Source organism: Littorina saxatilis, linkage group LG1, assembly GCF_037325665.1.
Source record: "Littorina saxatilis isolate snail1 linkage group LG1, US_GU_Lsax_2.0, whole genome shotgun sequence".
Taxonomy (NCBI): Eukaryota; Metazoa; Mollusca; class Gastropoda; order Littorinimorpha; family Littorinidae; genus Littorina; species Littorina saxatilis.
In genome coordinates this window covers 69647722-69663179 of record NC_090245.1, presented here as the reverse complement: position 1 = coordinate 69663179, position 15458 = coordinate 69647722, and the positions used below count along the sequence as shown (strand labels likewise).

General features: G+C 39.9%; 1 protein-coding gene across 1 annotated transcript in view; it reads right to left on the bottom strand.

Moving 5' to 3' along the window:
• LOC138945828 (gonadotropin-releasing hormone receptor-like) overlaps positions 1–15458 on the bottom strand; it is a 168713-nt gene that overhangs the window by 36279 nt on the left and 116976 nt on the right. The window contains exons 5-6 of the mRNA XM_070317371.1: positions 2419–2532; positions 1510–1879 (exon numbers count right to left, since the gene is read on the bottom strand). Of these exons, the coding sequence (XP_070173472.1) occupies positions 1510–1879; positions 2419–2532 (484 nt within the window). The remainder of the gene's footprint in view (positions 1–1509; positions 1880–2418; positions 2533–15458) is intronic.

The window sequence follows — 15458 nt, the reverse complement described above, 5'->3', positions numbered from 1 at the left end:
AAAGCCTGACCGTATCTGTGACTGTTTACGGGAGGGTTACTCTGCCTTTAACATGAGAGATCCTGAGTATGGTATCTCCAGATATATTTTTCGTTTTTTTGATAAATGTCTTTGATGACGTCATATCCGGCTTTTCGTGAAAGTTGAGGCGGCACTGTCACGCTCTCATTTTTCAACCAAATTGGTTGAAAGTTTGGTCAAGTAATCTTCGACAAAGCCCGGAATTTGGTATTGCATTTCAGCTTAAAGGCTTAAAAATTAATTAATGAGTTTGCTAATTAAATTTGTCATTAAAATCGATTTTTCGCAAACAGATTTTAAATTGATTGCATCGTATTCTTCATCACATTCTGAATCTAAATATATATGAGACAATGACAAAAGGTGACGTTTTCATGTCAGTATGTCCCAAATGACATCACCAGTACATTTTTCATTCTATCTAATCTGTTTTCGTTCTATTTTTTCTAATAACATGCGTTAACAATTGATTGCCAACTGGAATGGAAGAGCACAAAAAGTGTAACATGATATGTAGTTTCTCTAGAGGGAAAAACATCTTCCACTTTTATGTCAGTGTGTCCCATGCAACATACATTTGCCAAACAGCTATGTGTAAGTAGATATTTGTTAGTGGTATAGAAAATACTGATCAACAATCAAAGTCAGTTTTCACATTCATTTTCTACCTATTTCTTATTTGTTTATTCTTTTGGCAATGGTGAAATGTCAGCAATCGTGTGTCATTCGGGACAGTAGACATGACACCTGACCTTTTGTCACTGTCTCATATACATATATATATATATATATATGACACGTTTACTCTTAAAATGTGATCACAATTAACGAAAATAAATTAATTAATCTTACGATTAGAATTGAAGAAATCGATCCAAAAATGATTTCATCTTATTCTTTATCATTTCCTGATTCCAAAAACATATAGATATGATAGGTTGTATTCAAAACAAGCTCAGAAAGTTAACAAGAATACAGAAAAGCGCGCTTTCTTGCTTAGCACAATACGCTACCGCGCTAATCTGGCGTGTCAATATCACTACGTTTTGCACGTGGGAGGTGAGCGATTTCCTTCACGCGGGGATTGACGAAGCTGTACTGTCTTGGTGAAAAAATACAGTGCGTTCAGTTTCATCCCGTGAGTTCGACAGCTTGACTAAATGTAGTAATTTCGCCTTACGCGACTTGTTTTTCTTTCTATTCGGCTACATATTCTATTTTTGCAACTGTAAAAATTCTATATTGTTAGGTGCACACTTACTACCGTATTTTAGCATACGTTCCTTCGACAAGAAGGTTACAACGATCTTTACAAAAATATCGACCTGAAAACAACTTTCCATCCACTGTACTAACGACTGGCAACTCTTCACTCAAGACGCCATTTAACAAACAAGAAACCATCCCGAGTCCCGGATTTACACGCGAAACCGACCCACAATCTCCTTTACCACACATGCATGTACACACACAAACACGTATACAAACACAACATTACTACGTACTTCTACTTCTACACACGCACAACAGAGGAAGGGGGTAAACCTACAAGCAGCGTGTGAAACAAACCTGTGTCTATGCACCTTGCAAAGCTGGAACGCCCCGTAGATGATGGGGTTGAGCATAGAGTTGGAAAGGCCGATGAAGGAGAACCACAACAGGGTCTTGGGGTCGATCTCCTTCCAGTCCAAGAAGGTCACGCAGACGGTGAAGATGATGTAATACGGAGACCAACACACGATGAAGGCGAGGACGATCACGACCGACATCCTTAGCGACTTTCGCTTGGCCCTGCGCAGAAGGTTGCTGCGCACAGGCCCTCTTCCGTTCTTGCTCGAGCAACTGGAGACTATAGATTCTGAAAGAGAGGACGATACAGTCAGTCATTTCCATTTTTCATTTCTTATGGTTATGTTTGGTGTGGATATAGTAGGTCGAAATAAAAGCGCAGATGAAATTACATTTATCGTTAATAATTAACTGAAGAAAAAAATAACAACTGAAAAACATAATGCATGTAACGAAATATAGTGACAAATGACCATGTTACTTGAAACATACTTTTTACACATTAGTAAGCACTGCCATTCTTATTTTATATATAGAGACACCGATCTACCAACGACACAAATAAACCCGGTTTTTACGCAAAAATAAATGTTCGACAATCCTTTATTTAACGAGGGTAATAGACTAAGCAGTGAACTGCTTATTTTTTTTTACATCTGACCCTCGCCCTAAAGAGGGACAGAAACCAGGTACATGGCTAAAAAGAAGCAGTGTATGCGGCGAAATCACCACTACCAACAACGGCAGTGCTGAAAATAGTATTACCACCACCACCACCACCACCACCACCAACAACAACAACTCTGTCTGGGTCGCATGTTCTCCTACCTTCTCTTGAAAGGGCCCGGTCACAGCCGTCCCCACAGAGACAGGCACGGCGGTATGAGTGCCACAGGATCACCCAGGGCTTGCGACTGTTCAGCCCTGGCATGCTGTCCAGTACTGCACACAGGCAGATATAAAATATATCACACCGTTAGTATAATTATAGTGATATACCGCACAGTGAGAATAAACCTGGCAAACTGTGCAGTACCACACCGCAGAGTTATACATCGCAGAGCGAAAATCAATCTGGCATAGCTGTCCAGTACTGCACACAGGTATAATATAAAACATACCACACCGTTAGTATATAGAGCTTAAACAATGACCACGAGTTGATTACTGGAAAATAAACCACGAGTGGGTATTTGCAGCTGCTTGGTAATTCACGAGTGTGCAGAGCACACGAGTCACACCAGTTTGTTCGTTCATGGGCTGAAACTCCCACGGCTTTTACGTGTATGACCGTTTTTACCCCGCCATTTAGGCAGCCATACGCCGCTTTCGGAGGAAGCATGCTGGGTATTATCGTGTTTCTATAACCCACCGAAATCTGACATGGATTACAGGATCTTTTTCGTCCGCACTTGGTCTTGTGCTTGCGTGTACACACGGGGGTGTTCGGACACCGAGGAGAGTCTGCACACAAAGTTGACTCTGAGAAATAAATCTCTCGCCGAACGTGGGGACGAACTCACGCTGACAGCGGCCAACTGGATACAAATTCAGCGCGCTACCGACTGAGCTACATCCCCGCCCGAGTCACACGAGTGAATTACCAAGCGGCTGCAAATACCCACGAGGGTTTATTTTCCAGTAATCAACGAGTTGTCGTCATTGTTTAAGTTATTTACACAACGAACAACACGGGTCGAACATGCAGTCATGCAGACGACATTTTGTAGGCAATTTCATTTCAGCCTAATCACTCAGGGTGTCAAATGCGCGTCATTCAAATAGTCCCCTCGATTCTGACACAAACTTTACTTGTGAGGGTATTAAAAGTCGAACTCACGTTTAGCTAACGATTTGATCTGAATTTCGATTTCAATGATTGGGATTTCACCGAATTAACTCCAGTGGAATCAAGGGACATTTGTGTGTGAGAGAGAGCGATCGAGACAGACAGTGATTCAAGGCGCACAACTCTAGTACACTGTCAGATACCGCGCTGAATCGCCGTTTTTTGTGTGCCGGTGCTACACGAAATTTTTACTCCACGAAAAATTTACTCCGGAGTAAATATTTCGTACGAAATTCTTACTCCGAGTACACTTTTCGTACGAGAAAAGAACTCCCCAAGGCACGAAAAAATTACTCCCTCCACGAAATTGTTACTCCCCATTTTTATATTTAGTCAAGTTTTGACTAAATATTTTAACATCGAGGGGGAATCGAAACGAGGGTCGTGGTGTATGTGCGTGTGTCTGTGTGTGTGTGTGTGTGTGTGTGTGTGTGTAGAGCGATTCAGACTAAACTACTGGACCGATCTTTATGAAATTTGACATGAGAGTTCCTGGGTATGAAATCCCCGAACATTTTTTTCATTTTTTTGATAAATGTCTTTGATGACGTCATATCCGGCTTTTCGTGAAAGTTGAGGCGGCACTGTCACGCCCTCATTTTTCAACCAAATTGGTTGAAATTTTGGTCAAGTAATCTTCGACGAAGCCCCGACTTCGGTATTGCATTTCAGCTTGGTGGCTTAAAAATTAATTAATGACTTTGGTCATTAAAAATCTGAAAATTGTACAAAAAAATAAAAATTTATAAAACGATCCAAATTTACGTTTATCTTATTCTCCATCATTTGCTGATTCCAAAAACATATAAATATGTTATATTCGGATTAAAAACAAGCTCTGAAAATTAAATATATAAAAATTATTATCAAATTATTTTTTTCGAAATCAATTTAAAAACACTTTCATCTTATTCCTTGTTGGTTCCTGATTCCAAAAACATATAGATATGATATGTTTGGATTAAAAACACGCTCAGAAAGTTAAAACGAAGAGAGGTACAGAAAAGCGTGCTATCCTTCTCAGCGCAACGAATACCCCGCTCTTCTTGTCAATTCCACGGGCACTGCCTTTGCCACGGGCGGTGGAGTGACGATGCTACGAGTATACGGTCTTGCTGCGTTGCGTTGCGTTCAGTTTCATTCTGTGAGTTCGACAGCTACTTGACTAAATATTGTATTTTCGCCTTACGCGACTTGTTACATTTAGTCAAGTTTTGACTAAATGTTTTAACATAGAGGGGGGAATCGAGACGAGGGTCGTGGTGTATGTCACTGTGTGTCTGTCTGTCTATCTGTGTGTGAAGAGCGATTCAGACTAAACTACTGGGCCGATCTTTATGAAATTTGACATGAGAGTTCCTGGGTATGATATCCCCGGACGTTTTTTTCATTTTTTCGATAAATACCTTTGATGACGTCATATCCGGCTTTTTGTAAAAGTTGAGGCGGCACTGTCACACCCTCATTTTTCAATTAAATTGATTGAAATTTTGGCAAAGCAATCTTCGACGAAGGCCGGGGTTTGGTATTGCATTTCAGCTTGGTGGCTTAAAAACTAATGAGTGAGTTTGGTCATTAAAAATCGGAAACTTGTAATTAAAATTATTTTTTTTATTAAACGATCCAAAAACAATTTCATCTTATTCTTCGTCATTTTCTGATTCCAAAAATATATAGATATGTTATATTTGGATTAAAAACAAGCTCTGAAAATTAAAAATATAAAAATTATGATCAAAATTAAATTTCCGAAATCGATTCAAAAACTATTTCATCTTATTCCTTGTCGGTTCCTGATTCCAAAAACATATAGATATGATATGTTTGGATTAAAAACACGCTCAGAAAGTTAAAACGAAGAGAGGTACAGTAAAGCGTGCTATGAAGCACAGCGCAATCGCTACCGCGCCAAACAGGCTCGTCACTTTCACTGCCTTTTGCACTAGCGGCGGACTACGTTCAGTTTCATTCTGTGAGTTCCACAGCTTGACTAAATGTAGTAATTTCGCCTTACGCGACTTGTTTTTACTTCCAGTAAAAATCTCGTACGCAAAAATGGGATGCGGGCGAAGGGATAATGCCAATAAGTGATCTCGCGCACACGAATGTCGCGCTACCCTCCTTCCACGCCTTCCACCACCAAGACTAACAGGGGACAAGGGAGTAAAAATTTCGTACACCTGGCATGGGAAGTTAAATTGCTCGTGTTGGGGTGAAGTAATTTATTCGTTATTTATTCGTCAGGGGAGTAACATTTTTGTACGAAATGTTTACTCGGAACTCACCTGTCTTGGGGAGTAATTTTCTCGTGCAATGGGGGAGTGCTTTTTTCGTAAAGGGAGTACGTATTTCGTACGAAATGTTTACTCCGGAGTAAAAATCTCGTGGGAGTAATTTTCTCGTGTTACACCGGTGCAGCAGCCGGGTCATCATAAATGTCCCTTGATTCCACTGGAGTTAATTCGGTGAAATCCCAATCATTGAAATCAACATTCAGATCAAAACTGTCGCTCGCAGCAGCCATTGTTGTTACAGTTTGAGTCAACGTTACGGTATTCTTCCGCAACAGGGTCCATTCGTCTAGGTTTGAAATGATGTCATGTTCTAAAAATAAATTCTAGTATTGATTATTTTTTAGCCTTCTTTATTCAAACTTCGAATAATCCACGTGTGATTTTTGGGTGTAAAGTAGTTCGTTCTAATTTCCCACTTGTCTAAAAATAATCAACTAGATTTAATCCACTCTTCGGTTGCATTACAGGAGTTGTATAAAGTGATATAACGCACAGTGAAAATGAACCTGGCAAACTTTACAGTACTGCACAAAGCAGATTTCAAACATATTACACCGTAGAGTTATATATCGAAAGAGTGAAAATCAATTTGGCATGCTGTCCAGTAATGCAAACAAACAGTTGCCAAGATTCTAGTCACAGTGGAGTCACCATTGCAAGGGGAAAACGTTTCACGGAACGAAAAATTAATGGAGCCGTCTGTCTAGTCCTGCAGACAGACACATATAAAACATATCAGTAGAGGTATATACATCGCAGAGGTGAGACATGTCATTGAGAGTGATACATTAATCTGTATTAACCCGTGCAGGAGAATTGAAATTCAACCTTGCACACAGTCCATGTCTGCATACAGACACGTATTACATTAATTATTATATCATTACTACTGGGGTTACATCGCAGAGAAAAAAATCTCACGATAAGTAAATAACACCCTCACGCAGCGTTCATTCCATCCTGAAAAGATATGGATATCGAGTTATATCTTACAACAGTATTGCAGTCAAATAACTCGAAAGGAAGATGTTTCGCTCAGAACGATACTTAAATGTCAGACTTGAAAGGTTAGGAGCTGAAAGGGAGGTCGGCCGGAAACCATCCTGTCTGAAAACAAAGCTATCATTTAGTTAAGTCCATTTCAGTTCCGGAGTGTTTTAACATTTTTTTTTTAATCAATATACCAAACGCGTGTACACAGAAAGGATGTAAAATGTTGCTGTGGACAACTGTTAAAAAGAAAGACATTGTTTTTTTGTTCAAAAACAAATCCGAATCAACAGACCGCTTAGGGGCAAATTATACCTGCGCAGTCAGCGGCACAGACGACGCACTGCAGATTATTGAAGTAATTCTTTTTTCCCCAGCCCACTACACGTTGCGTGAAAAGAAAACTCGCCAAGTGCTCGTCATAATCCCTATGGCAGCATGCAGCGCCGCTGACTCCGCGCAGGTATAATTTCCACCTTACGTTACAAAAAAGATTAAAGGTCACAACAGTGGGCTGCCGTCAACTGCATGTTTTGATGAACCTCCTAAAAGAGAAACGTTCCACACATTAGCCTTTCTTGTTGTGTTCCTTCGTGCATTTTTCTTTTAAATTTAGATTTTTGAAGCAGTTTTGTGTTTGTTGTTGGTGAACATACAATTTGTATAATCCTAGTTTATGGTGTAAATATTATTGCATGCGTTGTAGCAGATTTTGTTTTATTGTAACTTGCACTTCTAAACCCTTTTTATTGGCTCACGTAAGTGTAGCCTATGCGATCGTAACTTTGTCTGTCTGTGCGTGCGTGTGTGCGTGCGTGTGTATGTCTGTGGTAGAAACTTTAACATTACGTCATTTGAAGACGTCACATTATGACGTAAGAGGGTTAGACGTCACGCGAAGGAATTACTGAAAGTCTCGGTCATTGTTATTTTGAGCGGGCCGAGACTAGTTGGCAGTCGTGTCCCTGTAAGTAGGCTACATGCAGACAGACAGATCTAGATCTAGTGTCTCGCTTTCTTGCACAGTGTCACCTATGCTTACTGTGTGTGTGTGTGTGTGTGTGTGTGTGTGTGTGTGTGTGTGTGTGTGTGTGTGTGTGTGTGTGTGTGTGTGTGTGTGTATGTGTGTATGTGTGACGGAGTGATTGAGTTTGTGTTACTGTTTGTCGATTTCTTACGTGAGCCTTGAAGGCTTCGCCTCTTGTTTTAAGTTAATATGAGCAAAATTCAGGATTATTTTTGCACCAATGTAGTCGAGCAATACTTTAGGACGTGCGCAAATTGCACTTTTAAACGTCGGACGTCGACGTGCAACGTTGTTTTTCGCAGTGACTGAGCAACAAATAAAAAGGGAAATGACAACTAAAATTAAGAATTTGCCACAGGATAGACATTTTCTAAATTCGGATTTGTCACATGCAATAAAAACAAGTCGCGTAAGGCGAAATTACAACATTTAGTCAAGCTCTCGAACTAACGGAATGAAACTGAACTCACTGCATTTTTACAGCAAGAGCGTATACTCGTAGCATCGTCAGTCCACCGCTCGATGCACAGGCAGTGACATTGACAAGAAGAGCGGGGTAGTAGTTGCGCTGAGAAGGATAGCCAGCTCTTCTTTATCTCTATTCTTTTTAACTTTCTGAGCGTGTTTTTAATCCAAACATATCACATTTTTGGAATCAGGAACCCACAAGGAATAAGATGAAATTGTTTTTAAATCGATTTCGGAAATTTTATTTTAATAATAATTTTTATATTTTTAATTTTCAGAGCTTCTTTTTAATCCGAATATAACATATTTATATGTTTTTGGAATTAGAAAATAATGAAGAATAAGATAAACGTAAATTTGGTTCGTTTAAAAAAAATTTTTTTTTTTTTTACAATTTTCAGATTTTTAATGACCAAAGTCATTAATTAATTTTTAAGCCACCAAGCTGAAATGCAATACCGAAGTCCGGCCTTCGTCAAAGATTGCTGGGCCAAAATTTCAATCAATTTGATTGAAAAATGAGGGTGTGACAGTGCCGCCTCAACTTTTACAAAAAGCCGGATATGACGTCATCAAAGGTATTTATTGAAAAAAAGAAAAAAATGTCCGGGGATATCATTCCCAGGAACTCTCATGTCAAATTTCATAAAGATCAGTCCAGTAGTTTGGTCTGAATCGCTCTACACAGACAGACAGACAGACAGACAGACACACACACACACACACACACACACACACACACACCCACACACACACACACACACACACACACACACACACACACACACACACATACACCACAACCCTCGTCTCGATTCCCCCCTCTACGTTAAAACATTTAGTCAAAACTTGACTAAATGTAAAAAGAAAAATTTTTGCATCGGAGTTTGCTCCTTCGCAGTTGACGCAAAAATTGAGATTACAGCTGATCGCACAGTCTGTCTTGACAATAATTGATTGAAGGCACACTCCTTTCCGTGAACACACATCACCCTCTCAGATCAGGCTAAATTTTTAAATGGGATAAAAACAAAATCATTCCTCCACTTGGTCACATACCAACATAAACAGCCTGGGTGTTCTCTGAGCACAGATGGAATTTGTAATGAATTACATTTTTTAAATGCCACTCGAGGCTTTTACGGAATCAATTCAACAACAAAATGCCCACGAGTGGCTTTTACGAAATCAGTTCATAAAAATTCTCACTGTGCACTGAAAAACCCTTATGTTGTTCAATATTTTAGAACGTGATCAATTTGAAGGATGGTCTAATTCCATGTACAAGCCTTGGCAGCTCTGAGAAAGTCGAACGGTTTCCACAGAAGAAGTGTGCCTTTAACGACACCAAATTGTGGAGCTGGAAGCGTCATCATGCTTTTACAATGCTGACGTCGGTTCATGTGACCCAGGCGGGAGTAGTAAATCGCCTGAGTTGCGGTTCTTGTTATGTTCGCATGAAATAGTAGCTGCCAACTTGTCTTGGTCGCCTGGCACTTTGGACACGGCGAGTGACACAAATTGAAGAGTCTTGGTTAAATTGAGTCACACGACTGTTTCCCTTGGGGTCTTTTTCTGCTTGCAAATAACAGTCAAAGAGAGAGAGAGAGAGAGAGAGAGAGAGAGAGAGAGAGAGAGAGAGAGAGAGAGAGAGAGAGAGAGATAGATAGACAGACAGGCAGATAGACATACAGAGACAGAGACAGAGATAGAGACAGAGAGAGACAGATATAGAGACACAGAACTCACGAACACCGACACGTTCTTAACAAGTTGATGCGAAAAGTATGTACTTAGTCATACCTATTTACATCAATGTCAACATTCACAATTACTCACAAACACAAAATTGTATTCATCGGAAATACAAACCAAGAACGCATGCACACGGAAACACACGCACACACACACACACACACACACACACACGCACACACACACACACGCACACACACACACACACACACACACAGATATTACAACCAAAACCTGCATCAGCACATGAATATACGATTATCTTTCAAAAAGTTAATAGCCGCTGTAAACCATTAAACCTCTTGCAGCATTCAGCCAAAGGCAGTGTTATTACCCACCACGCAAAATAACATGATTGCACAGTTTACCATATATGAAAACGAGTGTCTACCGGACGAAAAAGTTTTTTTAAACAAGAAACAGAAAAAAACCCAGTCATTTCCCGTTTTCCTCGTGCATATCAAACCATGCGAGGGACTGACCTAAATCATTCACTGTCAGACCCTCCAAGTTGCAAAACAGCTTGGGGGACAAGCAAAGGCACAAGACACCGGTATGAAGACTTACAAATCACCAGTGTCTTAACCCCCCCCCCCCCATATATGTTCAAGAAAAGGTTCTATAAAGACAACCAAACATGTGTCTGCTTTGTTACGTTATATCTTGCTGAAAAAGAAAAACATCTCTAGAAAGAAACACGAAAAAAAGTTCCTCTTCTGTAATGTACCGAGTTCAATATCGGGTGCCTATGCCTCTGACCTCTTTTGGATTACTAGTTTATTTTTTCCCCAAATGCAAGAATTTTTCTGTAGCGCAACGGTTAGCGTACTGCGTTTTGAGTCGGCAGGTCGTGGGTTAGGGTTAGCATCCACTCTCAAAAATCACATGTCACTCACATGGCAGGCACGCTTTTTGCAGAATCAATGACGCCACTCGCACACATGCACAGACAGATAGACACACGCCGTTATACTCTGATTCTACCCCCTCCCCCTCCACCCCTACCCCCACTCCCTCTTTCTCTCTCCCCTCGTTCTCTCTCTCCGGGCTAACAGTCATAACAGCCCATCAGAACGCCCGCTTCGTGCACCCAGGTCCGCAGCCAATCAGATACCCACTTTGGGCACACACCTTTGCTGTCAAACGTTTTTCATGAATTCCCTGCAGATCCGAATAATTCTTAAAGGCTGACATAGTCCTATTTAATTAGTTTAATTACTTCCAGGGCTTTTCCCATCGTTGCGGGGATGTATAAATTAAGCTTCCTGCAAAGTTTTAGGTTTGAAGTCCTTACCAATTACGAGAAATAATTAATTCTTTATTGCATTGTTTAGCTATTTTTAGACCGTTGAAGTCACTTCTTGACGTTTTGTAAACCAAAGATGGCGTTTGAGACTGTTCTGTTTACATTCGACACTATCAACACCACTTAGCAATACTGAAATAATTTTTTCTGTGTTCGAAAGCCACAGCCAATCGTTATTTTATCCCCTTAGGTACAGTTTTATAACATTATTGGCACATGTAAACAATATGAATTAATTAATGAACGCTACGAATATGGCAGCCTTTAACAAAACACAGTAGGCAAACCTATTACAGCACTATTTTGGAAATATAAATTCGGTTTCGAGCTTGTACAAAAACAATGTTACCAGTTTAATGAAAGAAACAAGATTAAGACTGTTGCGTTGTGTGTAACCTTCGTACTACATTCCATAAATATTCTGTTGTTAGAATGGGTAAATCCCATAGTGCAGATTTAACATAGCTCGTATTGTGTTAGAGAAATAGATTTCATTAACCTTTTGTTCTATTCCTGTAACAAACAAAAATATTGGTAAAACAATAAACAGAAATTCTATCTTAAAAAAGCAAACAACAATCTAATTTGTATAATTATTCATTGGTATTGTACATAATTTTGAATATGTACATTCAGATAGCAATTACTCTTCTTGTGCTTGCAAAATATGTGTCGGTGTGTATCGATATGGAACTCCATTAGAAACTAGACACATTTTTAGTTACGAATACAGGTTTAGGAACATAGAATCAGAGAAAAGAACAAGTTACAGAACGAAAAAGATTGGACCTGATGTCGGAAAAAGTACCCACCCCAAAACAAGCAAACAAAACCGCGACGACACTTATCTTAATTTTTGTCCAAAAGTGTTTTTTTCCACGTGTATTTTAACAGGAGGTTTAAAGCCCCACACACATACAACAAGAAGAGCAAACGCTCGATCGAGTCACTTTCGCAGTTCTGAATATTATATGAGGCATCAGATGGACAGGAAGAAATTGCTATTCACAACACAATGAGTCACGTTCACATAAAATTTGAGCCCGGTCACTTTTATAGTTTCCGAGAAAAGCCCAACGTTAAGTTGTGTGTTGCCGAACAGAAAAGGCTAGTTATCTCCCTTGTTTTTCTGATAACGTTCGTAAAAGGCTACAGATGTAAATACTTTGATGTAAAGAATAATCCTACAAAGTTTCAATCACATCCGATGAACTTTGTCAAAGATATAAAATGTCTAATTTTTCCTTTGACGCTGACCTGTGACCTTGAAAAAGGTCAAAGGTCAACGAAACCATCGTTAAAGTGTAGAGGTCATTGGAGGTCACGACTAAACAAAATATGAGCCCGATCGCTTTGATAGTTTCCGAGAAAAGTCCAACGTTAAGGTGGTGTCTACGGACGGCCGGCCGGACGGCCGGCCGGACAGACTAACACTGACCGATTACATAGAGTCACTTTTTCTCAAATGACTCAAAAAATTATGGGAAAGCCGAGGCTAATAATGGCGGCCACCATGTGCTATGTCCCAAACCCTACTACAAGTCGGGAATAACATATTAAAATACACATATTAATTCGCACGCACATACTTATCCCAACGACATAAAATTACAAACATAAACATTCATTATCACATACACATTCATGCACCTGCCTGCGGGCATATAATGCAATGCATTTCCAAAAATATGATGACATTTGTTTTTTCTCGGATAAGAGAAAATTATTTCTTATATCCGGAGTCTCCCGTTAAGAAAAACCTCGAAAGTAAGAAAGCAAAAATAATTTCTCCTGGACACTCTTACAAGCCCTTTGTTCTTGACCTCACTGGGTGAAGGGTCATTCGCATCATCACGCACGAATTTGTGTGCATCACAATAATTATTAGTCTAGTGTTTTCTAGTGAATTATATTTATAGAGAAAATCTCGATAGCAATTTCAAGGAAAAGCTACATCCGCCACGAATAATGTAACAATTGTTACATTATTCGTTGTATCATTCCTTTCTTTGTTTTTGTGTTTAAATAGAGGTCTTTCGTACTTTGAGAAACCGACAGCAGTCACAGGAAACCAGAATCGCCGCTCTCAGTCTGTTATGAAGCAAAGTTGATCATCGCCATTAAGCCAGCGTCTTTTTAGCATTGTGTAAAAAGAGGAACCATCGCCACATAAGCAAAACCAGGGGCGCAGCTTTTCGTCTGTCATAAAGCACAGTTGATTATGTCATTGTTGTGTCATTTTAGCACTGAGAACGAGAAACCCACACCGTACAAAGGGAAGCCGGGCCAGTGTCGACTCGCTTCGTCTGTTATAAGTAAAGCAAAATAGATTAATTATCATCAACCAATTAGTGTCATTATATCGTTGAGAAAACGAGGACCCCACACCACACAAGCAAAATCAGTGTCGCCGCGTTCCATCTGTTATATAAAGCAAAGTTTATTATCACCACTCAGTAAGCGTCAGATTATTGCTGCGAAAAAACAAGAGACCAAACCAACACTGGGAAAGGAACATCCAAAATGAGAAACAACCAACGACTCAAACCGTAACGACCAAGATTATCGACACATTAGCTAGCTTTCTTTGTGTTGTGGTGGGAAGCCTGACAAATAAAGGTACAACTTTTCTCCTGGAGCATCATCTATTCAAGATGATTAAGTTGTTGATATACTAGAGAGGTCTGTACATTCATTATCTGCATATTTGTAAACATGATCGGTTCATTCCCTTATCTAAGCTTCAACTCAGAAGACAGTGTTACTGTACGGAGATTTAATAAACGAAACGTCGGGACGTTTCGTTTTGAAGTCGTGGTAAACGTCATCATTTCGGGAGTCTCTCGCTGGAAAGGTGAAGGTCAACTGAAACGGAACGTGGAACGTCAAAACGCAGTCACGTTTTCCACCCCCAAAAAACGAACAATATTTCGTCAACTTTTGTGAGTATTTTTGCACACTAACAGTTTTATTTGTTGGCCATTTTATGCATTGCTAGATTCATCAACCCTTTCACAGTCTTTCAGCGCTGAGAATGTGTTCATTGGAGGTAGACAACTGTTGTGAACTGAAATATTTTGAAGGGTGCTGATCCTGGTACATTTATCCAACTTCATGGTGAAGAAAGCAAATGGCGAAGCAGAAGTAGGTCATCGCATCGAATTTTTATTCTGGCTTCGTATGTGATTTTGTATAAACAAAGTCTGTGTGATTTATTTGGACTGAAAATAATCAAAGTATGCCCGATTCTGGACCACCTCCTAGGGTTTTTTTTCCCCATTCTGATCGAGGACAGACGTGATAATTTCACTTGAAGATTTATCGCCCTTCCTTCATTCCGAAACGAAACGTGAATACATCTAAATCTTGTCTGTGGCCTATGCCGTCTCGTTTCACGTTCCGTTTCGCGGGGTGACTCATTCACCAAACGAAACGAGCTGCAAAACGAAACGTGCTGTCTCTTGAATCTCCCTATTATCGATGGATGGATGTTTGTATTCCGGCTCTATTTCTGTTTCAATGAACGCTTCGTTCAAAAAAAGTAAGAAAACAAAACAAAAAAGTTGATTTATTCTTGTGAATTTGATTATCCTTTAATATTGTATTTCTTCATGCATTTCATAATTTTAGTTCTTTTCTTCTCCGAGTTTTCTTTACAATCGGGTCAGGATCTATCGGTGTTATGCGGAGGAGTTCCATTTGTTTGCAGGCCACTAGTATTGTAGACAACGGAAATTATAAACTAAATGAACCATTTTTCTACTTTCGCATGCATAACGAGTTTTTTTCTTTCTTCTGACGAAAATTAAAAGAAACCCAAAAACTGTACATGACATATTTCCAGAACTAATTTTTCTGGTCCTTCAAACAGTATTTACATCTAAACCTCCAGAGCTGTAGGCTAACTTCGACCTTTCTGGCATTTAAGTGTTGGGGGGAGGCTATACGCGATAAGTGGAATGAGGTGGGGGGGGGGTGGATATGGGGAGGGGAGCGAGGCGAGAGAAAGAAAGATCAGATTTGGCTGGGGGGGGGGGGGGGGGGGGTTCTGGTGGCGGTGAGGAGGAGGTGTTTTTTTAGTCGACAGTCTAGGTATATTTTCTGTGTGTGTGTGCCTGCCTGCCTGCGTGGGGGTGGGGGTTAAGAGTGCAGTTCTTGAAATGTCTTCCTTTTTGTCTT